This window comes from Ambystoma mexicanum, chromosome 3q (assembly GCF_040938575.1).
Source record: "Ambystoma mexicanum isolate Mex_15411 chromosome 3q, UKY_AmexF1_1, whole genome shotgun sequence".
In the NCBI taxonomy this organism is placed as follows: domain Eukaryota; kingdom Metazoa; phylum Chordata; class Amphibia; order Caudata; family Ambystomatidae; genus Ambystoma; species Ambystoma mexicanum.
Window position 1 is genome coordinate 1,193,368,304 of NC_090926.1, and position 23,233 is coordinate 1,193,391,536.

The 23,233-nt window shown below is 44.2% G+C and overlaps 1 protein-coding gene across 3 annotated transcripts in view; it reads right to left on the reverse strand.

Annotated features, from left to right (window-relative positions):
• Positions 1-23,233, reverse strand: part of COL5A3 (collagen type V alpha 3 chain) — an 899,023-nt gene that overhangs the window by 527,666 nt on the left and 348,124 nt on the right. For all 3 annotated transcript variants that reach the window (XM_069604041.1, XM_069604040.1, XM_069604039.1), the window contains 3 exons: positions 12,638-12,820; positions 9,368-9,415; positions 3,503-3,544 (listed from right to left, as the gene is read on the reverse strand). In XM_069604041.1, the coding sequence (XP_069460142.1) occupies positions 3,503-3,544; positions 9,368-9,415; positions 12,638-12,820 (273 nt within the window). The remainder of the gene's footprint in view (positions 1-3,502; positions 3,545-9,367; positions 9,416-12,637; positions 12,821-23,233) is intronic.

Here is a 23,233-nt window from a genome sequence, read left to right on the forward strand (position 1 = left end):
TCATTCCTTCTGGAAAAGTCTGCACTGGATGCCAGTGGAAAGGAGGCCACTTTTAAGTTTTTTTTTGTGATCCACTAGCCTCTGTACGGCGTTCGCCCACAGTTCCTGAACGTCAATTGTGTTCTTATATCCCTGAAAGGTATCTCTGTTCTTCACAATGCAGACTCTGTGTGCAGCCGAGTTTCAGAAAAGAAGAAAAGAGAAATTTGACGGAAGAATTGTTGTGGTCCTGAACCTGTCATTTCCGGAATATCCTTCTTAACAATTCCTGCCAAGTCTCAGATCCTCTTGGATTCAGGAAATGTCTAAATACTTAAATCGTCCCTGCTTAGCTTCATGATGTGACAATGGCCATTTTACTTTTGGTTGTGTCACTCCTATGCACTCCCACCACCCAGTGCCATGAAGATCAGGCGCGTTTGTGCAAGCTCTCCATATAAACTCGCTCTCCATATAAACTCAATCAAATCTGTACTGCAAGCTCTTGCTGGCGGATCCTGGCGATTCCCCGCCTGATGCATATTAGCCACGGGTACCCATGTGTCCCTGGGCTCTCGTGTCTGAACATCTATCATGCAGTGGATCCTCTTGGATCTCCGCTGTGCGTGCATGCTCGCACAGCGGAGATCCCTATTGGTGCCTACCATGAAAAGGCTGTATTGAGAAAACAGGGTGTACTTCTTGTCAATTAACAGTCCACAACCAATTCAAGCAATAGATCAAATATTATCATTAAAACACGTGCATATCATCCATCGTTCCATAAGAACAACAAATATACACATTTTCATAACAAATATATATTATTAGTTTTCATTTTATAAATAAATAAAATTGTATTTCAAAATCTTCAAATTAATGTAAAATAATCAAACAAAAGCAAATGAGAATTGTGCTAGATATATAAATCACAATAATACAAAACAGAATACATCAAGAACATATTTTTTAAACAGCTAATATACAGTATGAAGAGTCAAAATTGTACTCCCTTTGGGCACGTCTATACTGTCAGAAGTACATCAGCGTAGTGAAACAGTCTTCCATGAGGCACACGAACCACACCACAGCACACACCAAAATATGCTCCATATGCATTAGTTCTTACCAGTGTAAACAACTCTAATCAGCATGATTAAACAGATGAATCGTAATCAAGTTTCCCCTAATTCCCCTTTCAATGTCCCTAGACAGTTACATTACAACGTGTATGTGTTCCTCACTGCTAGTATTCAATGTCTAGGTCAATATATGTATAAATGCACCGTTAACTCCAAACAACTTCAGGCACATGCACCATAGTCTCCCCGCCTGCAACAACGAAAGAATGTATCCATGGGCACCATGGCAATCCACTCCCTCTTTGTATATGTATTTTATTAAATGTATTAAGGGCCTTTTGCCGAAGGCGCGGAACTATAAAATAATTCAAAAAAATGATACAATGAATACAGGTTACATCAACAGAGAAAGGGGCAAAGAAGCAATTTTTCTTCTTTTTTTTTAAGAAGCAAGAGACAAAAGAAGATGGAGTTTAAGATGTGTTTGAAAAATGTGCAAAAGATGAAGAAGAGCAAATTGAAAGAGGAAGGGCACTCCGATGCTTAGGAGCCAAAAGAAAGATAAGGGAGTGTGTGTTGAATTTTAATCAAGGCATAGCGCCAGGAGCGCGCAATAGGAGGGGTATGAAGGGAGAATGCAAGGGGAGAATGAAAGATAACGCCAAGGTTGCATGCTGAAAGAGAGAGAGGATGGGGGAAATGAGAGGGAGGGCTAGAGTAGGAGAGATAGTAGAAGAGGGGTTGCTATTATTAAGGTTGGTCCACAAAGAGAAAACCCTTTCAAACACAAGACATCCAAGCTTCATTTCCAGATGATTTCGTTCTCCGGAACTATAAAATAATTCAAAAAAATGATACAATGAATACAGGTTACATCAACAGAGAAAGGGGCAAAGAAGCAATTTTTCTTCTTTTTTTTAAGAAGCAAGAGACAAAAGAAGATGGAGTTTAAGATGTGTTTGAAAAATGTGCAAAAGATGAAGAAGAGCAAATTGAAAGAGGAAGGGCACTCCGATGCTTAGGAGCCAAAAGAAAGATAAGGGAGTGTGTGGTGAATTTTAATCAAGGCATAGCGCCAGGAGCGCGCAATAGGAGGGGTATGAAGGGCGAATGCAAGGGGAGAATGAAAGATAACGCCAAGGTTGCATGCTGAAAGAGAGAGAGGATGGGGGAAATGAGAGGGAGGGCTAGAGTAGGAGAGATAGTAGAAGAGGGGTTGCTATTATTAAGGTTGGTCCACAAAGAGAAAACCCTTTCAAACACAAGACATCCAAGCTTCATTTCCAGATGATTTCGTTCTCCGGAACTATAAAATAATTCAAAAAAATGATACAATGAATACAGGTTACATCAACAGAGAAAGGGGCAAAGAAGCAATTTTTCTTCTTTTTTTTAAGAAGCAAGAGACAAAAGAAGATGGAGTTTAAGATGTGTTTGAAAAATGTGCAAAAGATGAAGAAGAGCAAATTGAAAGAGGAAGGGCACTCCGATGCTTAGGAGCCAAAAGAAAGATAAGGGAGTGTGTGGTGAATTTTAATCAAGGCATAGCGCCAGGAGCGCGCAATAGGAGGGGTATGAAGGGCGAATGCAAGGGGAGAATGAAAGATAACGCCAAGGTTGCATGCTGAAAGAGAGAGAGGATGGGGGAAATGAGAGGGAGGGCTAGAGTAGGAGAGATAGTAGAAGAGGGGTTGCTATTATTAAGGTTGGTCCACAAAGAGAAAACCCTTTCAAACACAAGACATCCAAGCTTCATTTCCAGATGATTTCGTTCTCCATTACCATACCCACAGCCCATGGCGCCGCCGGGGATCCAGATCCGAAAACATGGTAGACGCTATCATAAGTCACTGCCTGCTCTTCCCACATGCTAAGATGCAGGCACATTCTGTAGAGATCCTGGTCTCTCGATGCACACCGACACACTGTTGGATTCCCTGCACTGTGTGGGTAAATGCACGGCGTACACGCCCTACTGTGCCTCCTGCTTGCTTCACGGAATCGAATCAAAAATGTGCCCACACGTTTTCACGCATCCATACCATTTCCCACCTTCATAAAAAAAAAGTCTTTACCTTTTATAGAGGGCATTGCAGTAGGATTTATGACTTTCACCTTCCTCTATTGCAACCTGCCACTAAACAAGCATCCATTATGCCATTTCTCACTGTTTCTCTTCACACCGGAGTTCCACAGAATTTCAAATTGGGCATTCTAAGGATGCATATCAGCTAGTACCCGACAGTGACCAAGAAATGGGCCATGTTGACATCATAGTGTAGAGATAGAAACAGGCATGTGTCAACACATTTGGGGGTTGAAAATTCCCCATCACGCCCTCGAGCCCACCCACTGTCTCAAGACAAATATTAAAAGCTTAAATTGGCCTTACATCAGTGGGGAGCAAGAAGAGGAGGTGAATCTTGAAAAATTGAACTCACCGGATACCCCGCGGAACCTGGTGGGCCATAGAATCTCATTCCCTGTTGAAAGAAAGAGGGAGACATGATATGTGTTAGACATAAGCATTTGTACGTGGAAGAATGCATGTTTTGGAAAGCTCGTTTCTTCGCAGTGGCCAGTGTTGCTGCTCTACCGACTGGAGTAGTATGATTTCTACTAATTACGCAGTTGAAGACTACTGCAGTGTGTACTGTTGCATTCAAGCAGTCCTGCAGCCTACATACACTACTGGCCAGGCTGGTTCACCTACCTCTAAACAGAACTGCACATGCAATGGGTTAAACCTGGGCTGGAGTTTTTTAAGTGCCATAACGCAACAAATATACATACATAGGGCGCTGATTGCTTCTAATGCTTCAATGTTTGAGGAGAAAAAGGGGATTTATTTTCAATTTTCTCCAAACATGAAAACCCAGTGTACAGTGGAGTATAAGAAATAAATGTTTATCTGTTCTTAATTGTCAGCTTTTTGCCTCTTTTCATGTTGCATTGGCATTTGACGCAGTGCATGTCTGCGCAATGTTTAATATGGCAGTGTCTTTTTAGGCACATAATTAATCATAAATGCGTACAAGTGCTGAAGATCTCGTCTCCCTTCCACAAAAGCATGCAGGGTTTGTGCTGGACAGTGCCCGATGATGTTTTACTGACCTTCTCCCCTCATCGGCCATACTCTTTCCATAGCTGTAGGGATGATTATGATATGTCATTCATAACGCGCCTGTATGCAAGTGCTTCTAGGCGCGACAAGACGAGGGAGGGAAGACAGAGGGAGGACAAGACAAATGATCTTACTAGGCCTTGTGTCATTCAGATCGTGCAAGTGCGAGAACGCAAAGTGCAAGGGAAAGGAGTGAGAGGGTATGAGGGAGGGGAGGGGAACAGGGCAGCAGTGCTCTGAGTAAATGCAGCCAGGGCAGCACGGCTCTGGGTAGTACAAGTAGACAAGCGACTGTAGGGTTACAGCTCCTAAGTGCATGGTAGGTCCGGAGGCAGTGAAAGGCTGAATGATCAGAAAAGAGCCTGGTACCCAGTGAGACTCTGAGGATAGCCAAGCAACCCTTTTGGTACAGCACTATAACAATCATCAGTATTAAGCAAGCTGCCCCATCAGAATCTATGTAGCAGGCCGATATCCCATGGTCACTGGCTCGAGGATGATGGGGGTGCCAAGTTTAACATTTGGCTGGCAGTCTCCTTACACAGTCAAGGTCCATGAAAGGCACCTTGCAGAGCAAACATTGCAAACCTTAATGATTTTCACTTTTCTGTCACGTCTCCCAAGTGATAGCAACCCGAGCATTGGTCAAGCTAAGGGACAATTCAACATTTGATTTGCACTATATAACTTATAAATATTGCTATTATACATAGAGAAAAAATGGTAGTCTAGTAAATCATGCACGGGTTAAGTTTTTTTGTAATTCACATTTCGCAGAATCATTTCTAGTTGATCCCAAATGTGTCAGTCAAAGAAAGTAAGATCCTGTTAGATATATTTGTGGTAATTACGGCCCTGGCGTTAAGGGTTTAACGGCGCTGTAAAAGGTGTCGGCGCCGTTAAACCCTTAACGCCTGATTACGAGGTCCCTTTGCGGGACCCGACCTTAACGGCTGGTTTTACCAGCCGTTAAAGTAGGGTGCCGCAAAGGGACTTCGGTGCTAATTACGGTACCGCAATTTGCGGTACCGTACTTAGTGCCTTCCCCAGTCCCATTGAGCCCTATGGGGCGAAAATGGGAATGGGGAAGGGCCATGGTGAAATGGGGAAATACCGCCCCGCCAACCTTGGAATGGGGCGGTATTTCCCCATTCCACCATGGCGGACTCGTTACAACACCGGCACCAACCATGGTGCTAATAGCGCCGTGGTTTAGCGCTGGGGTTGTAATGAGGGCCATTGATTTGGCCAGGATCAAACATGGGAGCGTAACAGCGGGCCTACATTTTCTCGTGGCACAGTTTGCAATGTGTGAACTTCACACATAATTTCCTGTTGCATCTTGAGCTGTCCTTGGTAAAGGATGGAAGTGTGTCAACTTCTAGCGTTCCAGCTCACGTTATTCGGTATTCTTATACAATTATTTTAAATCGTTTTTGTAGTTTTATGCCAGTATAAAACACAGGAAAACACGTACCAGGATGCAATCCAATAAGAGACTCAGAGAGGTTTACAGTTTTAGAAAATGGTTTTACTTTTTAACTTTTGTTCAGAGAAGGCGAATACCATTTTATTTAGGGGGAAAAACAAAATAGGGTCTTCAAGAATTAACTGATACCCTTAACTCTGGCTGTACGTACAGCCAGAGTACAGGATTAGGGAGGTTTGTTGGCTGCTTCACAACCCCTCTAATTCACAAAACGTAGGTTGCTGTTTCTGAGGTGTGCAGGCCCCTGAGGCCCCCCACACAGATGTGATGCTTAATATGGAGAAAGGTAGTAAAACAAAACGAGGATAGCCACATTTAGCCAGCAATGCTGGAATCTTCCATCATTTTAAGAACTCTTCCGTCTTTCTTTCTGGTCTTTGGTGTAGCTGCCCATAACGAGACCTGGATTAAATGACAGAGAGATGAAAACAAATTGAAGGTTTGAAGAGCTACTTTCTGCACCAGGGACTTGATTGACACCAGGCTCCCTCTACTATGTTTTGTCATGGTATGTTGTCATTTGTACTGCACACATAACCACCATAAGGGTCAAGCCTCGTCCATGTTGTGGAGAATTGTGATTCCTCATGTAGGGAGGCATCCATACCCTGGTCTGTCGGGTGAACAAGTAATGTGGCTAAGGAGAACAGGAATGGGAAAGACTGGGAAAGGTCAGAGAGACAAAAGCACAAATACTTAACTCACAACATGTAGGCAAATGAAAACATACATGTGAGTGATAGATGTAATGAACATATCGTTTTCATTATTTTGACCAGAATAAAGTGCAATTGAATGAAGGGACGAGAGCTTTCGTTATTGGCTAGCATAACTTGCATGGGGTGTCATTATTAATGTGGTGGGAGTATTGCGTTAAGTATGGTGGTGGATGCTTGATGTCCTCGAGGTGTGCTCAAGATTTCTTAGGAGTTGTGAGGTCCACTATCCAGATAATCATATTGGATTCCGCCTACTGATAGTAAGGCCAGGCCCACTGACGGAAGTGTCAGAGTAAGGAATTGGCAGTGTGTAGAATGAGTGCTGGAAGACACAAACGATAGTTTGACAAAAAGGATTGCTCCCACATCATACATGATTGGTTGGTGAATTGGTTGATAAGCCATGGAACGCAATAAGAATGCAGTAAGATAGAATTAAATTAGTGGGAAGGTCTTAAAAAACGCATAGCAGGCTTGCATTGTCAACTGAGACATTTAAATTGAGGATGACACTCAAGAAGGTCAACTGTCCATTATAAGGCCCTGTAGACACAGGTTCTGAGGCCTTCTGGCATTCCCTAGGTGCAGTCAGGCCTTGATATCAACTCTGATTTCATTCATACACTACCAAAAACCACAATAGCCCCGGAATTGCTGCTATTATAGGAGAACTGCCAGGCCAGACAGGGCTGACAGTCTTTATAATTCTAGTGCGTCCACGTTTCTATATCTGTAAAAGATGTACATTGGACTTAAGGGGAAAGGTCAATGTATTTTGTATTGATCATGCAAATATTTGCAGCGTAGAGGGGCTCATCCTATCAAAAGAACTTTGTAAGTATAGAAAACACAACCAAAGGGTATGTAGTGATACAATCGCGGCAAAAATGTCACCTGTACAAAAAATTGCGTGGTTTGACCCGTTAAAGGTGTACCCCATTACAACATTTAAGGGGGGGCAGGGGTTTCGGGGGTGACCCCGCTCTCCTCAAATGGTATGATGCGTCCAGGAGTTGCGGGGGTGTCGCCCGCATCCTTTACATGGATTGCGGAGGTAAAACCCACTGCATTGTTACCGCAATATTTTGTGTCCACAACCATTTTGCCACAATTTTAACACATGGAACCAACCAAAGGCACAATACCACATCTGATACCCTTTAGCTTGGATGTTACAAGTTTAAACATAAAATTCAGCTTTTTGTATGTTTTACTATATCGTCTCTGCACATGACAAATGTCTGTTGTAGCTAAGGGCCTTGCACATGTGTGTATGATAATAATGGTAGTTCTGCGTACGGTCTGAAATGATCTCCTCTGGGCAAAGAGCGTTTAGCATGAAAACCACCTATTTATCTACTCCTAGTCCTGTTTTTCCATTATGTCATAAAATAACTCTAGAACTCCACATTATGTTTAATTAAAATTACTCCAGTCCCACAAGCAGTCTTCCTTTCCTTCTAGCTTAGTGATATTGAAGTCAGATCAGAATAGGAATCGGAACTGGGTTTTCATGTTCCCATGTGATTCTTGCAGAGATTCCCCCAGACGAAATTTTAAATTTGTGATTCATAATTCTAAATGGGTGCACGTAGAATGGACTGCACATTTTGATGGGTCGGGAGCAAATTCATTGCTGATTCATGATTTGTTTCTAAATAGAAGGCCTGCAGCTTCTGCAAAACAACTGACCTCAATTCACTGTAAGGTGAATCGACATTTTGCTGAATTGAGAACACACCATTTAGAGCCTTGTGCAAATAATCAAAACATCACTCTGCCCTAGTATTGGTATACAAAATAGATTAATTGTAATAACACTTTGAACAAGACAATCACGTCCAGTTTGGAATTGTCAATGTAGGATAGTTTGAGGATTCAATCTTGAATGATAGGAATATCCCAGAGGATTTGCTAAAGTCTCTGGAGCAGTTGGAGGTATTTTCATCAGTGGTCTTTTTTCTAATCTTTTTTTTTGCTTTTTTAATCGGGGAGATCCCAAGTGCCTCTCTTTTCTATCCCCTTTTCTTCGTAGAATTTTCTTATCTGATTTTTTTTCAATTCTTATATTTCAGATTTGATTCTCTGCACAATTAAATGACACCAATGAATAGACTTACACTTGTCTTTCAACCAGAACCACTGGGACCCATTTATTTATCTTTCGTCATACGACATAAGGTGAACATAAGCAGTGGAAATGCTCTATCATAACAATTTTCTGATTACTAACATTGCAGCTGTCCAGATGTATGCGACTACGACTCCCATCCACCCATGTCAATGGTGAGTTGCCATGGGACCCGGAGTCCAAAACAACTGGAGAGCCTTTAGTTGCAGGACCCTGTCCTGGAACCTCTGGCATAACCCTGTCCTAGTGGCTCTGACTCCAGGAGCTGGGCTACACTCTATCCAAATAAGGTATGTCTAGAGGATTGTGTTTTGCATTGGATACTGTGATGAGGCAGCCAAAAGAGGCGGCCAGGAAAGATTGACTATGCTCTCTACAATTGGCCGAATGGCTCAGCATTCTAAGATGGAGTACTTATCCCAAGCTTTTACTAGGCAAGGACCTGGAGGATGCCTCGTATCTTCCCCAAGAATTACTTCATCAGGACAGATGCAAGAGAGAGTGCGCCGGGCACAAGCAACATTTACTCCGCAAACGGTGTGACAGAATATAGATTTGCTGCTTCTCCTGAACACTCACACTGAGGATTCCCAGCCGGTGACTGGAAAATACTCAATGTCTTTGTGAGCCTTAGATATACACGTTGGGGAGAAACGTTTAGGGGTGACCAACTCATTTTATGTCCTCTGTCCTCTCATTGTATCTGTAATCGCCTTTGTGTGTGTGTTTGCATGTGTGTGAGAGAGACATAGAGAGAGAGAGAAAAAAGAGAATACAGAAAAGTTGTTCACTATACAAAATGGCATACTATTGCGGTTGTCAGTGTTTGTTTGGAATACTCACTGGCTCAACAATGGCCGGTTCACCTTTCTCGCCTTTCAAACTCGTTTCCTGCAAGTAACAGAAGTAGAAAATAGGTTATCTGAACAATATTGGTGGATTAAGACTGAAATGTTTATTACCCTTAGATGGGAAAGGAAAACAAACATTCTTCTTGGATTATTTTTAGTCACATTTCATCAATTGTCCTTTAATTAACAATTTCTCAAAGCATTCCGCCTTCCTTTTTAATAAAGAATTGGGGCTTTAGTCTTGTTAGGGACAGAGACATGGCTGTGCTGTTCATACGTTGTTTGGCTTTCATAGTCAAAGTGATCTAAAACACTGTCACTGTGTGATTCCGAGTGAAACTGTCAGTCAGCGGGACTGCATATCTCAGTCGAATGGGTCAGAAGGACAACTATAAACTGAGTGTGATGCTTTGTTCTTTACAGTTACGTGTTCTTGCTAACTGACACATTCGCTCACCTACGAATGAGTTTGAAAAGGACAATGGTGGTCATCCCGAGGTTGCTGGTACCCTGACAGTAAATCCGTCAGGATACTGGCAAACGGACTTCCTGTTACCAGCACCTGATATCCCGGTATTACCGGGAAAGTGCAGGTGCCGGCAACAGCGGTCCTTCCCCATGACATGGATTCCCAAAGGACTCTTTGGAGGAGATTGCCGGTATTACCGGGCCTGATTTACCTCCAGCTCTTGGCCGGAGGTAGATCAGTGAACCCTCACTGTCGGTCAGGAAAAGTGCTGGTATATGGAAATAATTACACTTTTTTTTCGGGACCGGCAGAGCCGGAATGAGGCCCAATGTTTTGAATCCCTTACTTTGGAGTCAGAATATGATTCATGTCCGATGTTTTCAATATCTGGATGTCAGTCCCAGTTACAGTGGGACCGTGGATATACTTGTGGGAGAAGCGGGACAGTACCAGAAGCCACGGGTCACATCCCAGGGGTATGTCGTGTTTTAAAAGACTTTCAAAAGAAAGTATGCAGTTTTGCCCTGCACTTTTTGTCTAATGGGCCAATTACATATGTGTATGTGCCGGTCTGGGGTAGAAGTGAGTTGGTTGCGGGTGCGTGGGGCAGGGAGGGTAGGTGTGGTGGGGATCCCACCATAACAAAATAAAAAACAGGTTAAATGCAGGACGACCAGAAGTGCAGAATCGAACTTCAGACTTTCATAATAAAGTATTTTAAAACACAAGGGGCCTGATTTACAAACATGTTTTAACATGGGAAAGACCCATTGAAAGCATTTTGGTAAATCAGGCCGTAGGACTTATTCCAAGAATCAGTGGGAGCCTAGCAAAACTTACAGACCTCCATGGAAAACAAAGCTCTGGCAAAAGTATGACTTGAGCACGGAGGCATTTAGAGGAAGAGAGGAGTCTGCATTGCACGGATGTTATGTGTCTAGCCATTTGCTAAACTAGGAAGTGATGTGATGCTTGTGTGCATTAGGGCAATGTTTTAGCTTTGTTGGCCACCCTCATGGCAATTAAGGCTCACACACTGATGCCAACGTGCAGAGAGTGCTCATTTTCAACACATCAGTTTCTGGGTTTAAAAAATGTTCTTAAAAAAGAGAACATATCATGCAAATTGGGTGAATTCATAATAGATGCATATTGCATGCAGAGTGCCATCACCGTTAGCACTTAGTTGGTCTTGGGTTCACCGCATGCAATGTCAACTTCTGCAAGACCGAGGGCACAATTGAAGGTGCCTTTAGTTTTACCCGCCATCTTGTAAAAAAGGTAAATGCTGTCTGCAAATTAAGCTTTGCAGGCGTCATTTACCAATGGATGCCACAGGAATCCACCTGCCGATAGTAGATGCTAAAGGATTCCTGAGCACTCAACACCTTTTGCACTTCCATCAAAATCTCATGGGGGGGGTAACAAATGTACTTTCAGGATGTAGGAGGAAAGTAAGGCATACATCTCAACTCTTTGTGACCCTTATTCACTTTGAAAGCATATGAAAATGGGGCGGTAAGTATAGGATGGCTTAAAAGCATTTGGCCTCATTCCGACCCTGCCGGTATCCTGGCTGTAAATCTGCCAGGATACCGGCAAATGTTATTGCCATTTCCTGCACTCGGATTGGGGATTCCGAGTGCTGGAGTGACAGTGTTAATCCCGATTCATGGAGCTCCATAGGACTACATGAGCGGGATTGCCCGTCATTACCAGCTCCGGCAATACCGGGGCTGGTAATGCCGGCTTTTATTGCCAGTAAGGCATTGCCTCCAGCCTTTAGCAGGAGGTAACTCAGGTGCCCCACCGGCAAACCCATAGTCGGTCAGTCCGGTTAAGTGCTTGTAACCATGAATACCAGCAATTTTTTACCAGACCAGCCGACCTGGAATGAGACCCATTATTTCTTTATTTTTCAAAAGGACCCCCAAAATGTTTAGCAAAATAAATTCCTAGTGATGTTTAGCCCCATGAAAAGAAACTCCTATACAAATTTCTTTCTAGAACATTTTATTTTAATTTCTGAGGTCTGAGGATGTAAATCTTCACTCCCAAATTGGGATATATGGTGCACTCCCAAATTGGGGTATATGGGGGACTGGTCCTGTCAAGATGATTCTCCACAATACCTCCCCTTCGATCAAGATGGAGAAAGGCAGACTGGTCAGTGAGCATGAAAGCAGGCAGTGCTCGGGAGGACTCAGTGTGTTCGACATGTGTTTATGGCCTTTCCCGGTTTAGCATTCCAGATCACACTTTGGCATATTTAAGAACCATCTCATAACATTCACAGAGGAGCATGTCCTTTCAGTTGTTCAAAATTACCTTTCACTTAATGTGTGCCAGACACAACATACACAGGCATCTTCATATCTTTCATATTTACTTTTTCAATCGTTTTAATCGATATTGGTTTAATTTTGGAGAACCTTTCAAGTACTCACTACAAATATATGTGAATTTTCAAGAATACCGTCAGTGGCATAAACAACAAAAATAAACAACAAAGCTTTAAATCATACGAGTTATTGTCATTAAGTAAGAAGGAGTATACCTTCAATAACTTTACAGAACAACAGCTCAGCCATACATATGCCAGTGTAGAACATATTGTTGAGTACACAACCTGTGGTCATGCACAGTCTCTCACTGTAGGCCTGCTGTACTTTAGATAAATGGAGTCAGTGTTGCAGTCACCTTTAAAGGTCTCCCAGATCAAAATGTTCTTCGGTTCCTACATTTTTAAGCACCTCACAATGCTGGCTTAGGCAGCACAATGACCACACTTACTGGTGTTTCTTGGGTCTCCACCTGCCCTCGTTCGACAGGACCAAACCTCTCCTGGCGATCTTCAGACGCTCTGCCATAGTAGTCTGCTTCCTCATTGTCATCGTACTCTCGAATCTCATACTCGTCATCCTCTCCTTTCTGTCCACCATCTTCTTCGCCTATCACATATTCTTCAACCACTTCCTGCAGGTTGGATGAAAAAAGTTAAAGAAAGCAATGGCACAGTGGCCTAATGCAAAATCATTATTAGTAGTAGTGGCATATCTGAGAGTCTGCAGCATTATGCTGATTGAAATACTGATATAAATAGCTGCATGACCCTGCTATCATGGAATACCAGATGGTATAAGGTATTTTACAAGCATTGAAGGAAAGGCCATAATAGCAAACTGGGACATAGTTGCACTACAGGAGACACACTTATGCAGTAACTTTGTTATAGATGGGAAACCTATTATACAAAGATTTGTAAGGGTTATCAAACAATTCAAATTTTCGTACACTGTCTATAAGAGTTGGCCCTGAGTTAAAAACGTTATGCATGCCTTCAGTGTGTTTAACCAGGTCGGTCTCATTCTGAGTTGGGCGGTAAGGGATACCAGGCACTGTTAAGGAGACCGGTGCCAGTAATCCCATACTGCCCTACTACGAGGTCCCTTAGCGGGTCCCTCCTTTAGCGCCTGGTCTGACCAGGCGTTATGGACGGGACCCGTTAAGAGACTTCAGAGCTAATAATGGTACCGCAAATTGTGGTACCATTATTAGCACCTTCCCCATTCCCATTGAGCCCTGTGGGGGCTCAAATGGGAATGGGGAATGGCTTTTTCAATGGGGACCTACCGGTCCCTCAAAGGTCGGACTACTCCGGTAAGTCCCCATTGAACCAAGTCGGAGTCAGTACCGGTATGGGAGGTAGTCATGGCGCAAATAGAGCCATGACTACCACCATACTCGGAATGAGGCCCATGTATCTGAAACATATTTAAAAACAATTTCTGCTGCTCAAGTCTGCTTGCAACTTGCTTTGGAATTTTCTTTTTCATAGAATCGGCTGCTGTGCAATGTTGAGTCGTGGCTCTTGACGGCCTCCTGCGTGACGTCGGCTGTGATGTTGACGCTGGTATAAGTAGCACACGCGGCGACTGGTGCCTCAGTTCTGTTTTTCCCACATGCTAGCATGCTTCGGAGCAACATTGCCTCAGCGAATGTTGTGCTATGTACTTCATCTTATCGACAAGAACTTTATCTTTTCGGCAATGTCCTTGACACCCCGGGTTTAAGCGGTTTAAGCGGCTGAAAATGCCGATTACAAACCTGCACCAAGTTGGTTTGTTGTGCCTGGGGGTAGGCCACAAAGTCGATGACTGCGCGTCTTCCCATCTATGACTGTCAAGGCCTTCCATGAAAGGAAGGGAAAACTCAAAGAAGATAAGCCCTCTCCTAAGTTCCCCTCCATTACCCTTCAAAATCTTCTGATGACTCCAGGGACATTTCCCCTGGAAGAAAGTGCTCTAGACATCGGAAACCCTCAAGGTCAAGGTCTCAACGCTCGTCCTTCTCCCACAAGAAAGGCAAGAAGTGACGCCACATATCTTCAATGTCTTCTTCCTCCTCTCCTGACAGGAATGTCTCCTTTCCAAGTAAGTCATTGACTCCTGCAGAATGGGAGCATTTCTCTTTAAAAATGTTAGAAATGTTTCAGAGCACGGTTCCTCCGAGTGCCCCTCTGAAGAAGTTGAAGATATTTTCCGGTTCCTTCCACATCACTCAAGACCAGCAAGGCCTCTGATAGGTCCGTCGACATAAATTGAAGGAGTCTTCCTCAACGCATAGTGATGTCTTTGAAGAATCTGGTCAAGCCAGTGGTTAAGATTCAGTCTAAACCTTCCAGCCGTCACCTCTTTGTTTTTGCTTTGTCACCCCGAGTGGGACGGGTATGCCCAGACGTGGGTCTCGTGCCTGTTGGGCCTAGAGATCCAAGCTACTCCTCACTGATGAGGCCCAACAAGGCCGAAACATGTTTGGGGATGCTTGTGGTCTCGTGCAGAAGGGATGTGACCTAGCAGTTCGGGCTGGACTGCCCCTTTTGGGGTGGGACCAAGCCTGATTTGCATATGGTTTTTCCCCTTCTGTAATGGCTTGGCAGGCGAAGAACGACGGTCTGGAAGGTTGCCCAGAGCAACGTCAAGGGGTTAAGATTCAGTATAAACCTTCCAGCCATAACCTCTTTGTTTTTGCTTTAAAGACTTTTAAACCCTCGCCAAGATCGGATTTCTTTAAATCCATGGGTTCAATCTTTGAGGAAGAAAAGGAGGAAGAGTAGATTCTCTTCGGGTACGAGTATGGAACTCAAAATGTATCAGAGGAGCTGATTTCAGAGGAGTCCAAGATGAATCTTGTTGCTAATCTGAAAGAAGCTAGCAGTTGTGAAACTTCTCCTTGGACTGACTTTGGGAATCCAGAGGTGTCTGGCTACTCTGACCCATCATATAGGTCAGTAATGAATAAGGTGTCAGCGTATCTTGGTTGGGCTAAGCCAGCTGCTATAGTAAAGGTAGATGACCTTACAGACATACTGGACAGTTGACCAATAAGAGAACCAGTACTGCCTTTCTACACCGCATTGAAAGTAAGGGTCATGGAAAATTGGCTTAAGCTGGATTCCATGCCACCAGTGAACAAGATATTAACAAAGAAATATTGACCTGCCTCCATAGGTCCATCTTTTCTAATAAAGCACCCAACGCCAAACGGCCTTGTGGTTCAGGCAGCAGCATCTTCACCTAGGTCTTCAGGATACCCTTCTACTCCAGCAGACAAAGATGAGAGTGTGCTGTAGCACCTTGAAGCGTCTTTTGTGCTAGATGGAATTACAATAATGGTCATAAACCAAATAACCGGATAGACTCACGGAATATGGCAAAGTACTACTTTATTCTCAGTTTAATAAAGCAGGGTCAATTGCCAGACATCGGAACTGATGTTTGCACACTCGCACCCAAGTTTGATTGCATGGAGGTCTTATACCTCACGATATGTCATCTATGATGTCATTCTACCTGGCAAAATAAAAAAACCTATCTAGGGAAGGGATTGGTGAAGGGAACATATGTACTTATAGAACATATAAGGATTAGTGCATCATTGGCTACCCCTTGTCTGTAGGGCATGCCTTGTACATACTGATTATAGCGGACAAAATGACAGTGGATTGGCTCCTGCAACATTGTGTGTTAGGTTGCCCCTCAACCCCACTTATTAGTTGGCATTCTATCTCAAACTATGCTCCCTAGCAGCACATATGTGAAAGGAAACATAGGTGTTTCAATCCCATCAGACTACTCCCCATTTTCCCAATTAGTCCAGCATCTTGCATCAGTAGGCTATCAGCCAAAGTCTACTGTTTGTAGTTGACCTTTTTGCTGCTCACTGTCCTGGAACATTCAAGGGAGTGTGAGCACAACATTATCTGATCTTAAGGCTCTAATGAATAGTCTTTGTTTTCGACTTCTAAGTCACACATGAAAAGACCACGAATTTGCCCATTTCAGGCTTCCATTTACTGCTGTTTGATGTCATTATAGAGGGTAGCTCCTCTTTGCATCTAGAGACTTGCTCACTCTATCTCATGTGAACTTTATACACTTTAAATTGACCAACAGTTTGGCTTTCACAGATGTTTTCGTCTTCCTTCATTTATGAAGAATGTCCCACATTTAGAGCATATCCTTGTACTCCCTTTGTGCTTTGCGCTTATTCCCCAAAATAGCATCTTTGCTCTGGGCCAACCTTGGCTCATCGTCGGGTCTGCTCACAGGGCTGTCTCCAGATTCTTGCAGCCTCAGCCTGTCTCTGAGGTAGCTTAGCTAAGTTCAACATGAGCCGTCGTCCATTTTCCTAATATGGCCGTCCCTGCTGCATTATAACTTCCTCTATAGCAAGCTTCTGTAGGTTGTCTTTTTACCCTGCGTTACTTCATTTTAACGTCCGTTCACAATTTCCATTGATGCATTCTGACACCATGGCATATGACATCCTTCCATGCAGCATCCTTCCACATTTTCAGTGTATCGGTACATTCTCTATGGCTGTCTGAGTGCACAACATCTCTCAAACACTCAATGGGGTATAGGAACAATGCAGGGGGTCACATTTATGACTCTTTTCTGACTGCTCCAATATGACAGTGGTGATGGGGTGGGAACTGGCAGCATAACGTCTACCTGCTCCTCTACATTAGAAACATAGATGCCCTGGGAAAGAGAATGTTCACTGCGGGCAGCATAACCCATAAATATGCCAATGTCACCTGTGCTCTCGCCAAATACACTTATACCATATAGAGAGTTGAAGCATTGGCAGCAGAACACATACTGGAAGGTGAGGAGAGGGAAGGATTCCTGAACCTAATCCAGGATGGTAAAGAGGACATGAGGAAGTCATTGTAATCCAGCCTGGACACAGTTGACTCAGTGAGCAGAGCAATGGCAGCCAGCACGGTATTAAGACGCTTGGAGTGGCTCAGAAAATCATGCTTTACACCGATGTCCAAGCACGGTTGTTGGACATGCACAGTTGTTTGGAGAGAAAGCTGATAACAGTTTGATAAGCTGCAAGCTTCGAGGGCGGCAGCAAAATCTCTGGGGGCGACAATAAGACAACCTTCACAATCTTCTGCACAGGGATGGAGAGGACACCCTTTTCAATTCTATGCTTCGATTTCAAGGACAACATTCTCAGAGCGATCAGAGGAGGACACCACATGGGGGACAATTCTCACCGTGTTGAAGAAAGGTTCAATAGAATTAGTTCCTGCATCAGAGAGAAATCAGGGATTGTACTCTCCCTATTTCCTAATCTTCAAGAAGAACAGAGGAGTGCGCCCCATCTTGGACTTGAGACGCTTGAACAAGTTCCTCAGGAAGGACAAGTTCAAGTTGGTAATTCAACTGCAAATCCTTCGGGCTCTTCAACTCCAGGGTTGGTTGGTGTCACTGGAGCTTCAGGATGCTTACTTTCATGTGCCCATCCATCAGAAACACAGAAAGTACCTGCGGTTGGTGGTTGGCAGTTCTCATTATCAGTTTTGAGTTCTGCCATTCAGGCTTACCTCTGCCCGAGGGTCTTCTCCAAGATTATGGCAGTGGTCGAAGCAGGGTCTAAGAAGGGAGGGGGTTCACATCTATCCCTACCTGGATGACTGGGTGATCAGAGCTTGTTCTCCGGAACACACTCAGAGTCACCTCAGTCGCACTTGCCATTTCCTGCACAAGTTGGGCATCTCCCTGAACTACAAGAAGTCCCACTTGACATCTTCTCAAAAGCTTCAGTTTATTGGAGCAGTCCTGGATTCAGCCTCAGGAAAAGCCATGCCATCCGAGTTGAGGGCTCAACATCACTCGCAGATGGTCCAAAAAGTGCCAACATCTCCCGGCCTTCGACTACCTAAGGTTGCTCAGCCTCAAGAGATCTGAATTTTTCTGGTGCCAGAAGCCTGTCTGAGAATGAGATCCCTCCAGTGGGCTCTCAGATCCCAGTGGTCTCAATTCTCCAGCAAAATGACGGACCTCCTTCAGGTCTCGAACAATGTCACCCAGGATCTCCTGTGGTGGGTCTGCCGAGATAATATAAGAGGTGAACCCTTTTGGCAACCATGGCCGGAGATGAAAATTGTGACAGATCCTCCGTTACAGGATGGGGAGCCCACATGAAAGACCTGTCAATCGGTGGACACTGGTCTCCATAGGAGTCCATACTTCACATTAACCTGTTGGAGCTGAGGGCAATCAGACTAGCGCTGATGGCTTTTCTGCCCTCGGTATGGGGAAAAAGTGACCTGATAATGACAGACAACACAGTGGCCATGCACTACCTAAACACGAGAGGGAGTCTGGGGTCCCCTGTGCAGCGAAGCAATGCAGCTCTGGGTCTGGGCACTAAAGGAAGGACTATCTCTTCTAGCTGGAGAAGAAAACACAGCGGCAGAAGCTCTGAGCAGGAAGAGCACGATCTCCCATAACTGGGAGTTATCTCAGGACATCCTTCTGGAGATGTTTGCCCTTTGGGGAACCCCTCAAGTGGAGATGTTTGTGACCAGTGTCAATTTGAAGTGTGAGCAGTTCTGCTCCAGGGGATTTCCTCAAAGAGGAGCTCTAGGGGACGCGTTTGTGGTGGACTGTGCGTTTCCACTTCTGTACGCGTTTCCGCCTGTCCTGTCATTCCTCATGTCATCAGGAGTTTGAGGAAGTTCGGGAAATCCATGATCCTCATTGCTCTGGATTGGGCCAGGAGAACGTGGCACCTAGACCTTATGGAAATGTCCATCTGCCCTCCAATTCGTTTTCCCTAAAGAGAGGACTTGCTCTCGCTAGAGGAGGCTCTCCTGCTTCATCCAGAAATCAGTACTCTGAACCTTCACACCTGGTTTCTTAGAGGGTGAGATAAAGATTGGGACCTTCCGGAAGACATGATATAGGTGCTACTTTCTGCCAGAAGACCAGCATCAAAATCTCTCTACCATTGCCATTGGAACAAGTTTTGCAGTTCATGCAGGGAGAAGACATATAACCCTTTTGCGTGTACAGTTTCTACTGTTCTTTCTTTTTTACTCTATTTAACCCATTCAGGGCTGCAAGTAACCACAATCAAGGGCTACTTAGCGGGCACTTTCAATCTTTAAGAGATCACCGGATGAAAGATTTTACTTCAAGCTCCCTATTGTGATACAGTCTTGAAAGGTTTGACAAACTTGTGCTTGCTGGTTCCTTTCATTGAAGTGACCTGGAACTTAAACCTAGTGTTAAGGCAGCTAATGGCAACTCCATTTGAGCCCTTACACGTGTGCCCCTTAAGGATGTTAACAGCAACCCGCAGAGTAGTGAACTGCAGGCACTGTCCTTACAACCTTTTTCAGGGACAAAGTAGTGTGGAGGGTGCGTTCAGCCTTTCTAACTAAAGTGGAGTTCCACTTGGCACAGTGGATAGTCTTAGCAACGTTTTATCCACCACCCCATCCTTCTAAAGAGGAGGAGCAGCTTCACCGCCTAGACTCAAGTAGGGCCCTAAGTTACTATAGTTAAAGGATGGCAAATATCAGAAAGGATGGTATTTCCCAAATTGACCTTTTACAATTGACCTTTTGTCCTAATTTATCTAATTATAGCGGTCCTAATTGACCTTCTGCACAATTGACCTTTTATTATTTTAGTTATTTTATATGTATTGGGTTGGTTTTGGATTATAAATGATATAAGGGGATTGGGTGGGGGGTTGTGGGGGATTTTGGATTGGGTGGGTGGTTGAGGTGGGTTTCCCCCGCATATATGTCCTAAATGACCATTTAAATTAGGTCAATTCCTCCAAGGTCAATTCTCCCGAGGTCAATTGTGAAAAGGTCAATTAGTATACAACCGAAAGGATGACCAACCTTTTGTGGGTTATTCAAGGCACATGCTAAGGTTAGCTGTCACAAAGCAAACCATTTCACGTTGGATAGTTCTGTGCATTACTGAATGCTATTCTCTAGCAGCAAGTACTCGCCCGATGGTTTGAGAGCACATTTCACTAGAGGAGTGGCTGCTTCTTCAGCTCCTGAAAGAGGGGTGCCTGTGAAGGACATTTGCAGAGCGGCTTCTTGGTTGTATGTTCACACCTTCAGCAGATTCTATTGCCTAGACTCTATGTCAGGGGAGGAGGCCAAATCTGTCAAAGCTGTTCTGCACAGCAACAATAAATAGAAATGAATTCTTAGCACAGACCTCCTCATACACACTGATGTGGGAGTGTATCAAAGATGAGGAATACGTGGATGTTCCTCCCACACATTCCTCATCGCTCTCACAACCTTCCTCTCTTACTTCCTTTCCAACAACGTCAGATTCGTCTCTATCTATGTCAAAGCATTCAAAGGGAAAAAAACTATAAATAAGGCAATGGTCGCCAGGGTCGACATGACGGCCAAAGACAGGATGTTGGCCGTTAGGGGCCACAACTCGACATCGCACCGTGCCCGATTCTATAAATAAATTTCTGAAGCAAGCTACAAGCAGACTTCCATATCAAAGATGAGTAATACGTGGGAGGAATATCCAGTCGAAAGAACATTACCACAGGTAAGTAACTTGTTCTTCTCAAATTACAGGAGCCACTTTTTTCAATTTAAAATAATGCAAAGTACATTCACAAATGTACACACAAGGATGGAATCTAAATCGGGTGTAAAGTAAGACTATGGGCCCCGTTGCATGTTTGCCGGTCTGAAAAAAGTGCCGGTAACAATGGTTACCGGCACCTTTTCTGGACTGGCAAACTACAAGTCTGCTGGTATCGGTAGTGAACTACCAGCAGGCCTGACCTGCCGGTAGTTCAGGCCCCTACCGGCAGATTTTTCACTGAACAGTTACTAACGGTGCTGGTGTTTCAGTGACCCCATTCCCATGGAATCCTATGGGACTCCACATGAATGGGAATTTACCATACCTCCGTCACCCATAATATCCCAGTGTCACCAGTATATCGGGTGGCGGAAATGGTAAGGTGAGTCTGCCAGTAACCTGCCTGTGCTACCGGCAGACTCATAAGGATGGCCTATGACTCGTAATTTGCAATTGGTTTGTAGATTCACAACTAATAACGACTTTATTGCATTGTTTGTGCATATTGAATTTTACAGATGAGTAATTGGTATTGATTTATAATGACGACTTGTTTCTTTTTTTCATAACTATGTGCATAAGTCCATAACTCAAGACGTATATAGTTTTGAAATTTGCTGAATTGAAAAAGCATTTCCCGGCTCACATTCCTACACACATTCTGTGACAATGGGGTATTTTTGTACTTTTCACTTTTTCTGAATACGTATTCTTAAAATAGTCAATAGTACGTTAGGTGTGCAGGAAAGTATATGAAATGAATTCCAAAATGTCAAGAAATACGTACTAAGTTCATCAGCTTATTTGCATTCCATGCACTCTGGGGCCTCCCTGATACTGTCCGGAAAGCCCACTTGCGCAGATGTGCCTGGCATTTATGTGTGCATAATGTAGACAATCATTGTTTACATGATGTGTACATCGTTTAATTTTCCATGTGTACATTTTATTTATCTGTGGACAATGCTCTGTGAAGCACTTACTGTGGCCTCAGGAGCAAAGGGAGATCTGGAAATTCTGGGAGCCAGTGTAGCCAACTGTTCTGTAATGATACCACTGGGAGTGTTCAACTGGGGATTCCATAGAGCTCCCTCAGTCTTCCCAATGCTGACAAGAGAGCCACATACAGATAGCTTGTGGAGAATCCATATCTAGATTACAAAGGTCAAACACGCGCACACACACAGCACACACGCTGCTGTTGTAAGACAGCTTGTCCTGCCTGAGGGCTGATCATCCATGCATGTAGCGGCAGGCCTGGTGAGTCCTGAGCATTAGGGAAGAAGCTTGTCATGGATCGTGGACTAGGCCTGCAAGGAAAACATTGCAGCAAATATAGGAGACAGGCACTCATTCTTGGGGCACAACCACAAACCACACCTTTCAATTCCCTGTGAACAGTTAGACAGAGGACAACCAATTCCCTATGAACCAAGCAGGAACAATGCCAGAATGGGCCTCAGTCATAATTCCCCCGCCTGATTCTAAGATGGTAGACCCGCACAGAGGGCAGTCTTCACTTTTACATGACCACTCTCATATAGAGATAAAGGAGAGCAAGAGGAGATGAAGGAGCAGGTGTAAGAGAAGGATTAGGTGGAGGTGAAAGAGCTGGAGTGTTTATGTGCTCCCAGGACCTGCAAGGTCCCTGCTTCCATGTCCAAATCCACTTCCGGCCTGCCAGTATGTCAGATTACTAGTATTTCAAGGTCCTGCCTTTTGGCCCGCACCCTACGTGTTATCCAAGGTCCTAGCTCCAGAGGCAGCGCTGAGAAGGGTTTCATATGTACCCTCACCTGGATGCTTGTCTGCTTGGAACAGCAGCAAAAAGCGACTACATCAAGCTTCACATGTTATGCAAATGATTTTGCTTACTCAAATTGCTTGACCTTGCAATACATACAGACACGACTACGTTGGAGTCCCCCAAACAGCATCACAACTTTAGTAGTTGTCTTAGGTATGACAATCAACAGCGCCAAACTAATGACTGCAGGGTATCAAACATTTGTAGGATGGCAAGCTTCAGCCATGCAAGAACAAAGCCATGCACAGTAAGAAAGTTCACGCCACTTCTGGGCCTCATGTCTATGAATTCTCTGCGTACTTGTTTTCAGATCCATCCCGAGAAAGCGACAGATTATGGGACAATGGGAGGAAACCTCACTCGAGGATTCGTGAGCAAGCTCTAGCTCTCTAACCCGAGGTTGCACACAGAGTAGACATACCATGTCAGTATTCTGGAGCTGAGACCAGTACGTTGAGTCCTTTGAGCTTTCCTACCACAGTACATCAGGAACCATATGCTGGTGCTAACAGCACAACAACCATACTTTACATCAGGAGTCTGCAACCTTTGGCTCTCCAGATGTTTTGGACTACAGTTCCCATCACGCATAGGCAGCATAGCCAATGATGAGCGAGCCTGGGAGTTTTAGTCTAA